Source organism: Lolium perenne, chromosome 5 (genome assembly GCF_019359855.2).
Source record: "Lolium perenne isolate Kyuss_39 chromosome 5, Kyuss_2.0, whole genome shotgun sequence".
NCBI lineage: Eukaryota > Viridiplantae > Streptophyta > Magnoliopsida > Poales > Poaceae > Lolium > Lolium perenne.
The window spans coordinates 209573097-209583467 of NC_067248.2; the positions used below are offsets into that span (position 1 = coordinate 209573097).

Here is a 10371-nt window from a genome sequence, read left to right on the forward strand (position 1 = left end):
CGGTGACGTGTACAGCTACGTGGCGAGGGAGCGGAGGGGTCGGCGCATATAAAACCTTCGTTTCCCATGGCCTCATCCATTCCCCCCGTTCCCCAGCCACCACTCCCAAAATAGCCAAAATCCTCTCTCCATCTCGCTCATTCCGCCGCTAGTGTAGGTTTCTTCTTGCACGGATCCAATAGAATAGGCAGCCATGGAAGCTAGGGGAAGAGGAGGAGGCGTGGAAGATGAGAGGAACCGCGAGGTCGCCAATGTTGCTGAAGCGGAGGAGGTCGTTGGAGGTGAAGGTGTTGTTGGAGAATCCACCATGAGCGCGGGTGCTTTGAGGTCCACCGTCGTGGATGCCTATGTCGTCGGCCCAACCGTCATCAGGTCAGCCAGCATCGGCTCGGTCATCGAGGAACCGGTAGATCTAGCAGCGATTGACTCGGCTACAGTAGAAGGCAATGCGGGAGCATCCACCATCACCAACGTCGCTGTTGGCGCAGCCATCATCTCAGGATGGCAGGCCAAGCGTCCGGCAAAGTCTCACGCCAGACATGCAAAAGGAGGTATCTATTACGTGCGCATTTATTTGTTTTGGATTAGTCCCCACGAACTCTACTCAAACCAAAACAAAAATGTCCCCGAAGATGTTCTCAAAACAGAAACAAAAATATGTTACTAAAGTCGTGCACATATTGTTGACAGTCACCATGGTGCATTCACTATATGATGCATAGCTTGTGCATTACACTCGACTCCAACTCTTCCATCTCGATGTCCACTGCCTTCAAAGCATCACTCAAGGCTGCCATCTTCGCCTTGGGGTCTTTCATCTCCTCCGAGGATGGTCCTTCTCGAGCTTGACCTCTTTGTACCCCTCACGTTCCACCGATGGTTTACCAGCAGTAATGCCATCGGAATCTACAATGCATGGATCTGGGGATCCCACGTCATCATGAACATCGCCTACTGCATCTTCGGTGGTTGTGGACTCGTTCTCTCTTCTTATATACACCTAAAAATAATGGTGAAATGTTAATCATATCACTGATAAATTCATGGTAATTGTCAAATATTAATCATGTCACGGATAAATTCATGGTAGTTGAATGCATGCTATTTTTTTGTTTAGCAAACACCAATTTCCATTTTAGTTATGAACTATCTCTATATCTGAAAGCAAATCTACCTGGTGCGAGATAATGTGTTTCTAGGAAATTCTGGCCATAAAAACCATTCCAGCGAGGCAAATAACCTACAGGCCATAATGCCCGCCATTATTTAATTCCATAGGATACATTGGTATAAGCTAAATCTTGAAGGTACTCGAGTTACCAAGTAATAACATAAAGATGAAACTCAAGGAACAGAGGACTATATATTAGTAAACACTATGCAAGTATGAAAACAGTTTGTTCACAGTAACAAGGTTTAAAAAACACTTAACATCTCAACCCTTTCGTGTCAGTTTTTGAAGTGGCTTGCATAGTTGCAATCTAACATGTGTGTGATGAATTGCATAGTGCATAGAAATTCAGGAGTTGCACTGAAGAATAGACACGTAATAAAGAATTAAGGATGGTTCGGAAATTAGACTAACGGAAGAATTCTCAGACTGTCTTAGCATGTTGACTCTTGAGGGTGGAGTCCAGCTAGGAGGCTTGTCGATGACTATGGAGATGGATGAAGTCTCATGACGGGGAAGTGTTGATGTCTTGATAATGGCTTGATTCGATGGAGGAAAAGCCAACTGGGAGAGTTTTCCTTTCTCTAGCGTAGAACTCTGGCAGAAATAAAGAAAACTACTGCCTGCCAAGGCTAGTCTCCGCGGAATCCGACACCAGCAGTGCCTTGGCCTGCCGTTCGCCATGATGCCGATCCACAATGGCACATCAACTATTCTGAACACAGAAAAGAGATAACTTGATCATTAAAGAGATAACTTAATAATCGGAAAAGAGGAAAATACTGAAATTGTGATCTTACTAACATGCGGTCTTCTATTTCTATGCCGAAAAGCTTTATAGAGTAGGAAAACAATAGTTTGTCATAATGTCATCAAAGGAAGTCCATTTCCCTCTGTAACTTCAAGCAGATAGTAGCGGTAAAGTTCTTCAACAACCCCTGATCCCCCTTTTAATCCAAAAGTAAACTATATGGAGCAGTTCTGAGTGGCCACCACACTAAACATCACCAACTATTTCACAAACTCAATTATGTAGAATAACAATAGGGATACATGTGCATAAGTGAGCTGGGCAGGTTTTATTTTTAGTAAGAAACAAAATGCATAGAAATAGTACTGGAGTAACTGATCAGAATCCTTCATATTCACCGACTCAGTTCTCCAAAAAAAATAAAAATCAAAGCCTTTCGGAAGTGTTACTCTTCGGCTGGAACAAGATTCAAGCAAGCTTAAACCACAATATCCCATGATTATAGGTACCACTCTTCCATATGCTTTAGCATTCTCTTCAACTAATACCAAAGATCACAAAACCATTCTCTGCAAATAAACTACAATGCAGAATAGAGTGCAGTTCAGAAATTATAAATCATCAAAATTTCATATTGTTATTCTGGATCAATCCAAATAAATCAACTTTGTGCATAATAAGTAAACCAGGTTTTTTTTTCATGGTGAAGCACTACATATATCTTGGGCAAAGTGAATCAAGAACATTAAGAAGTATTATGTTCTAGGTTATCAAACAAAAAGAACATAAGAGGCTAATATGCTACTTAATGGTAGCCTGAACTTTATCTGCTCATGATGTATGTGTCTATTAAAGTCTGCACATGTGTACATCATGTATATCAAGTACTACAATGTACAATTTAGTACTATCACTGAATCAGCCACTACATATAAATTTCTCAGAAGTTTTGTTGTGTTATTGTATCAGAATCAGCTATAATAGCAGTTCTTAGCAAGCCTTGACTCTATATATCAGAACAAATAGCTGTAAAAATATCAAATCACATGTCTTAATTATATAGGACGAGTTCAATAGGATGATTTACACCATATTTTGCAGACACAAATGTAAAGAAGAGAATCAGCTGACTATGCATATGGATTGCAGCAGACTGAAAATAGCAGTACGACAATCATTGAAATGACAAAAGAAAATGTGTAATTGAAGTGATTTATACATGATGAACTATATCCACGGATGAAACGATGTTCTATGAGCACTGAATATTCAGCTAGCAATCATATATCACTTCAACAAATAATAGAAATCATAGTTTGTCAGTTAACTGAAAATTGGAATATTTGTGTTCTTATCACTAACCAGTGCTTTAAAAACTTGCCATTATCTTCTTGCCACAAAGATATCACAGTCCAGAATATAGCAATAGGAGTAAATACACTATCAATTATTAATATCAAGAAAAAGGTTGACACCAATGATTGCTATGCCAAAAAAATGTGCATCGTATTAATATCCACAGTGGCTGGAATAAATTGATCTATCATGGCGACTCGGAGAAACCAAGCCTGCATCATATAAAGAGAAACGAATCAGCAACCAACAAATATAAGCTTGCATCATATAAAGAGAAACAAAAGCAAGCTTGCATCATATATTAATGTCCAAGTGGCTGGAACGTTAAGCAATTGCAAGTCTGTACATCACCTTCTCTCTTACAAGTTGGGACGATTACAGTACCCTCTCTTTGTTTCATCAAAGCAGCAGATTTCACAGTTGCTGAACCATTTCGCTGAGTGGAAATAACATCCTCACCACTATGCTATTTATCTCACGTGGAACATTATTCAGTCCAAACGGTCTTGCTAATCATTTAGCTGCAATGGGACAGAAAACAAAAGTGGTATAATCAACACAGCTAAAACTAAAGAACAATAATGCATATAGAGCTAAGAAGGGGTCTATGGAGTCCTGCTAATTATTCAACTACAAAGAGAGAATAACAGTGGCACAATACTCCGAACTAACCACATTCTGAAACTCATCATCTTTAAACCAAAATTTAGCAAATAAAAAATGCAGCTATTGATTTGGGCACCTGACTAAAGATACATGTTGGTCTAGCTGAGCTTCATCGACAAAATGGCTTAGTGAAGATGTGCAGATGGAGAATTTTTAATGAAGATGTGCTATTCTTAGACCAGAATATAAACAATAATATATGCAACAGTGCTATTCTTAGCCTCTATCTCTCTCAGTAAAAAGAATTAAAACATCCCATTTATCCAAGTCTTCACTCATCTTGGAAATCTCACAACTTCTCAACAGATCTGATACGTGGAAGCAATTTCATAATAGTTAGACCAAACACATATAATCATTTTTAGAGGAAAATATAACAATACATGTGAAGAACTGAAGATAAATTTAAACAAGAACACCCATATCGGCCCTCTACTACTTATCCATTCCTCTCAATAACAGTCAGACATTTAGGGGTAGAAAGTGCAGTATGCATGGAAATAATTAGGTATGCAAATTGATAGTACTCTTACATCAGATTTTCCATCCAGCTCATAGATCATACTGCCTAAGAAGTACTTGTGGGTCATTATATAAGAAAACTCCTGCAGGTGGTGCTCTGTATTATTCAAAAACAACGGATATTAATCAAAACAACACCAATACAACAAATCTAAATACAATTTGGGGAAGAACTGAGGGAAGCAAAGAAGGGAAAAAGGAGCTCTACCTACATGGATCAATTTTGGTAGTAACATCCAACAATTGAGGGCTCAACTTGTCAACACCCTCTCCTAGGCATGGCGAGGAGCAGGGCTACAGTGACATCAAATGACACAAAATGTCGGATGGAATTAATTCAATGACATATCATATGGGAAAATAAAAGGGAAAAAAGGTGTCAAGGACGGGCATACTTGCATCATCCATGAGCACCATGAACGCCAATGGCGACCGTGTAAGAATCTTCTGGACATCGAAACCCTAGATGCAAATAAAAATTAATTTATGAGAAGAAATGAGAGACAACATCGTGTAGGGAGAGGGTGAGAAAGTTTTCCTACTATGAATACGTCAATATAAAATGTAAGCAACATTAGTAGAACATGGCACTGTCACAACTGTTTCCTTTACTTCGGAAAGGCACACACAGTAACAAATAACACAAGATATAAAATGAATAATTGCAGTAAGACCGTCTTGCTAGCAAACAAGACCAAACAATATACTTCCCTAACAACTTTGTTTGAAACATAATTGCGTATGGATTGGCAAACCATTTTGACACTTTCTACACGACTGCAACATGAACTGTTGACAGCTAGGAGGTGTAAAACTTGCGGTAAACTTCACTAACATAAAAAAGATTAGTTTAAATGTCACATGTTAACACATGATGAGCTATGGCTACAGAAAGTCACTGATCGCGGTTAGGGAAAATAAAAGAATATATTCATACATGTAATCCAGTTCGTTTTTGCTGGCTTGCAGAGCTATATTGAATGACTGTTGTGAGCATATATAATGTGCAAATTATGACTGTTGTGAGGATGCCCAAGTGCATCGAATAATCGAGAAAGCATGGGGAATAAAAAAAGGGAAATAGATTGGGGAGCATACACGAGGATACCTATGGGCTGCAATGTTCATGGATGCTAGGAATCCCGGACACCTGACGAAGGTAGAAAGTCACCAGCCACCAGAGAGGAGGGCACAAAGGATTTCAAATGTTGCCTTCTTGATTTTTGCCTGATGCCGCCCTCTTCCTCGTCCTATAACAAATGAAACAATGACACATCCTCCATGAAGGACAAAAAAAATATTACAGATTCCTTCCATACTTCCATTTAGAAATAAAAAAAACTTTCAAAAGCATAAAATTTTATCATTTCTGTACTACCTACTGAAACTAAAAAAAATGCAAACAAGCTATTAAAGAGCTAGAGAAAACTCTATTGTGGAAGAGAACGCACACTGAAATCATTCACATAACTTCTCTCTGTGAACAAATACAAATATCTGCTAAGTTGAAGGTGATCATTAGTGACTGCAAGTTTTAGCCTATAAAAGTTACCATTAATTAGCATTAATGTTGTTGCAAGCTTGAAATTTTTGGTACTGAAATCAGTATATCATAAAATAGCAGAAAATTGCAACAACACTCAGGTAATTCAAAATGTCTGTGCTCAATCGCAAGACTCTCATTTCAACCTGTTTGCATATGGAGATAGCGAAATCTGCAAGGGAAAGAAATAGGATGAGCATACCTGCAGTTCACAAACACAATGGTGGTTGCTCGCTGTTAGAGAATCTGCTAAACATCCAAATCCTACGTGGAAATATCATATCTACCTGAATCTGCAGGACTGGAGTGTGCACGGCAGTGGACATATCTTTCTCGGGCATGGCCTCGCCGCCCCGCCATCGCCCCGTAGTGCACCCTGCAATGCATCAATACATCAATAAGGACGCAAATCGATTAGAACACACTCAAACTGAAACTCAAAATACTGCACCACCCCGTGCAATATTGCAGCTACAAATTCCTGAGGATTTGTAACTCTAAAAACTGCACCACACCCTGCAACATTCGAAGTACAAATTTCTAGGGACTAATACTCTAAATACCTCAGCACACCCTGCAATATTGCCGGTACAGATTTCTCAAAACCTTAGCCATATAATACAAGTATATGCAGAAGACATCCACTGGACACAAACTTTTTTACTAGTATGTACATACCTTCTTGGCTCCAAGCTGAGCGACCACCCACCGGCCAAATCCTCCGCCATCAAGAACCATCCGCCATCAAGGAGACAGGAGATGCGCTAGAGCAGGTCCCCTCCCACCTCGCGAGCTCCGTCCTCAGTCGAGGCCGTTGGGATCCTTTATCCGTTCCTTCTTCTCTGCCTTCCCTGGATGTCTCATGATATATTCTACATGTTAGATCTAACAACCTAGAAATAGAGAAGAGAAGAGAGATTAGAGGAAGAAGCAAACCTGAACGAACCGCAGCCCCGCCGCCGCCTGACCCCCGCCTCCTAAGCATGCCGGCCTTCCGGCCATCCACCTCCAGTGAGCCTCCACCGCTCCAGCGTCCAGGTTGGTGAGCAAAACAGGGAACAAAAGGACACAAAGGCAAGTAATTTCAATCAAGTACTTTAAGTGATAAGTACAGAACTTTCTCACATGGCCTCAACCAGAACCACACGGGAAACAACCATGCCCATGGATCAGAACACCCAATGCTCATCCTGGCACAGGTAACCTTGTCGAAACAGAGACACCCAAAACCAAAGCTTATAGCCATCTATGAAAGTGTTTTAGTATCTCTGAAACTGTTATTTAAGAAATCCAAATTAGGCATCTCTTAAATAGGTTAGGTGGTAGTAATAAATCATCATAAATCCTGAGGACAAAATCTGAGGCATTATCATGCTTATCAATATTGCAAAGACACGTGAAATGGTCAACATGGGAACATTGTACAATAATTCTAGTTTAAGGATTTTCTTGAAAACGTTCCCTGATTATTTGGTATGACAAGGCGGCTACATATATTCTTTCAAGCTTAAACGCCGCAAGACTCTACAGTACCTTCTCTCTTAGAGGTTGAATGGTAACTCAAATCAGGTTATGTATATCGAGTTTCTAAAAATGTTACACTCTTTTTTCTAAATTTGTGAGACAAAAGTAAAAAAGAAAAGCTATATGGCATATACAACGGTATCATCATGAAGGCTGCAACACACTGATTCGTGACAAATCTTTCATGAAAAAAAATGCTCAAAAAGAATGTAACGCAGACCTAAAAAGTAACATCCAAATGAAACTACATATAAGCACTAAATCCAGGGAATGTTATGATAATTTAGAGGCAACACTAATATTCATTGCTTCAGAGTATCCTGGTAGGCTAGCATCCTCTAAGGGTAGAATACACAACAAATGATCATTCGTAGTTCAGAGCAGCTATGTGCAGAAATAGTATGTTCACTACTAACTAATTAATGTACAACAAACAAAGAAAACAAGTGAATTATGTGCTCATCTTGCCGATTAGGTATGGTTACAGCCTGTGACCCTTTCCTATGGTATGTATGCTAATATAAATTATCCTATAAGAGATAACGCAAAAACAAGAATACTGGAAAGCCATTTTTTCCACACACACGCACACCATTCCACAAAGGGAAAAAACATTAGGTTGGGAGAATATATGACATATGTTTCTAGATGTGCTTCAACTATACATTAGAAGGCATGTTGACCATTTATTAACAAACAAGTACATTAGGCTATTTAAGGAATGCAAATAAATGATATGTGGATTATTGCAGTAATTTACTATGTATAAGCTGCTCAGTAAATACAGCCAACACCACGGAAACACGCTGAGTTCAAGTTTGAATTAACCGCAGGGTTGTAGCACTTCTATTTTGATTTTTAAAGGGTCACTGCGGTTAATTGACCTTACCAACATGCTTGACGCACGCTCACTGCCATTGCTCGGCACGTGCTATGCGACCGCCGCCATCATCCAACCACCCGCGGCCAGGCGTGGCGGTGACCTCATTTAGTCGCATGTGTCTCTTTGGCATGTCTGTCAGTAAATACAAAATAACCAAATTAGAATAGGCATAGTTGAATACGAAGGGCATAGTTGAATACGAAGCTACTCATCACATCAAAGAGCACTGATATTTTCAGCAAAACAAATCAATGAGTTTTCAAATAACGAAAGTTTGGGGGCGAGATGGCCTGGGAATGGTGAGTGGTTCTACTCCACTTCTCAAATCAAATCAAATCAAACAACCGGGGAGTTCAGCTTGGAGATTTTATCCAGCTTCCTAGCCATGGAAATCCTCTGGCCTGTTAGCAAAAAAGGAGCTCAGGCCTCACCTTCCTCAACAGACGTCTTACGGGTCAGCAGATCCCATGGAAACAAAACGAGATAGAGCTCACCTTTCCATCTCAGACGTGCTCGTAGTCTCCACAGCGTAGGACTGGCGTCGGGAGCCGACGAGGGTGGGGGCGAGGCGCTGAGCGGCCAGCACAGCTCCGTCTCCCTCCTCCTCCCGCATCCTCTCCAACAACATCATTGTCGCCGCCACCCACGAGCCTCCCAAATGGGGCCAGATCCCGTCAGCGAGGTGCCGTCCATGGATTTCACGGAGCAGCCCCATCACACATACCGTGCCCCCGCCATCTCAGGCATGGACCGATCTGTGGACAAAGAGAGAAAGTGAGAGAGGGAGAGGGAAGATGCATTGAGAGGAAGAAGACGGCCTTACCGTGGAGAAGCTCGTCGGCGCCAAATCCATGCTCCTCCTCCTCCGTCCCAGCGCCACCCTTGACCGCTCCTCCACCTCCAGCGCTGGGTGGGTTGAGGGGGAGAGGCCCGACGGCGGTGGCGGCTCGTGGTCGATCGTGGCGGAGCTCGCCGACCGTTGCCATAGCCGGTCTCCCAGCGCCACCTCCTCTTCTTCTTTTCCTCCTGCGGAAGCGCTCGTCGACGGGCCCTGGCCGCCGCCGCCGGTCTCCCCGCGCGCGCGACGAACCAGGCCAGCCAAGGCCAACCCCGCGTGCCTTCTCCTGGTCCTCCCCAACCTCCTACGCGGCAAGCACGAGGAGCGGGCATTGTTCCTCCATGTGCGCCGCCACGGCCGCGAAAAAATCCGATCTGCGGCTGCTCGCCTCCACAAAATTCTCCTCCATCCACTGACCACGTTCGCCGACCTGCTGCCGCCATCAGGTTGGGGGAGGAGGAGAGTAGGAGTGGATTCGGGGAGGAGCCGAGGAGGCGAGGCGGCGAGGGACGACGCGGGGGATTGGAGGAGCGGCGTGAGGCGAGGGGATTGGAGGAGGAGACGAGACGGGGGATTGGGGCGCTAGGTTTTCACCGGTGCATCACATGGATAGGAGAAGACCGACGGGAATGAGCTGCCTCCGCTATCTCTGCCTGAAGGTCCCGCACGCGCTCTGGCCCAGTTGCCATGCACCAAGAACCTGAAGCAACTGGTGAAAAAACATTTACCGTATTGAACGGTTGAGGTGAAAAGCGGGGAAGCAAAATTACTGGCGCAGGTGGAACGAACGGTGCTGATCCATTTGCCCCTTTCAGACCTCTGGATGGCCGGGTAGTCTAGGGACATTTATAGAAGTAATGTAAATTATTTATACAAGGAAGTTAGGAGATACTAAAACAATTTAACTGCATTTTTTTAAGTGTTTATAACTTCTTTCAGGTTTAGAATAATTTTAATAATATACTCCTTTGCTCCAAAATATAATCACGCAATTTTTTGCGCGGTCTTTGATGCATAATTTAGCCACTAATTTATAAAAAATACTACCTCTGTCCATAAATAGATGCCAAAAGTTTATCTAAATTTGAATGTATCTAGTCACGATTTAGTGTATAGA

The 10371-nt window shown here is 42.1% G+C and overlaps 1 protein-coding gene across 8 annotated transcripts; it reads right to left on the reverse strand.

Annotated features, from left to right (window-relative positions):
- Positions 1-558: 558 nt before the first annotated feature.
- LOC127301802 (uncharacterized) lies at positions 559-10109 on the reverse strand. 8 transcript variants are annotated; one of them, XR_011745482.1, is made up of 16 exons: positions 9240-10109; positions 8911-9171; positions 8423-8817; positions 6946-7283; positions 6688-6860; positions 6297-6385; positions 6156-6181; positions 5575-5716; positions 4862-4928; positions 4679-4760; positions 4478-4563; positions 3630-3799; positions 3285-3490; positions 1976-2502; positions 1602-1886; positions 559-1000 (listed from the first exon to the last, which is right to left on the reverse strand). XR_011745482.1 is itself a non-coding variant. In XM_071820286.1 (15 exons), exons 5-8 carry the CDS (start codon positions 6735-6737, stop codon positions 5600-5602), a joined length of 282 nt encoding a protein of 93 aa, XP_071676387.1. In that variant the 5' UTR covers positions 6738-6860; positions 6946-7283; positions 8423-8817; positions 8911-9171; positions 9240-10109; the 3' UTR covers positions 559-1000; positions 1602-1886; positions 1976-3490; positions 3630-3799; positions 4478-4563; positions 4679-4760; positions 4862-4928; positions 5575-5599. The 8 variants fall into 8 exon arrangements, 4 of the variants coding, with proteins under 4 accessions (XP_071676387.1, XP_071676384.1, XP_071676386.1 ...); XR_011745484.1 differs by having other exon boundaries at positions 1602-1881; positions 1976-3490; XR_011745481.1 differs by having other exon boundaries at positions 1976-3490; positions 4675-4760.
- Between the last annotated feature and the right edge of the window lie 262 nt (positions 10110-10371).

Excerpts from the sequence above, each read along its gene's own strand:
- LOC127301802 (XM_071820283.1), bottom strand. The coding sequence starts at position 6,737 with ATGGCGGAGGATTTGGCCGGTGGGTGGTCGCTCAGCTTGGAGCCAAGA. Across the intron at positions 6,386-6,687 it reads CTCAGCTTGGAGCCAAGAAG|GGTGCACTACGGGGCGATGG; the intron begins GTATGTACATAC and ends GATGCATTGCAG. Across the intron at positions 5,717-6,155 it reads CTATCTCCATATGCAAACAG|GACGAGGAAGAGGGCGGCAT; the intron begins GTTGAAATGAGA and ends CATTTGTTATAG.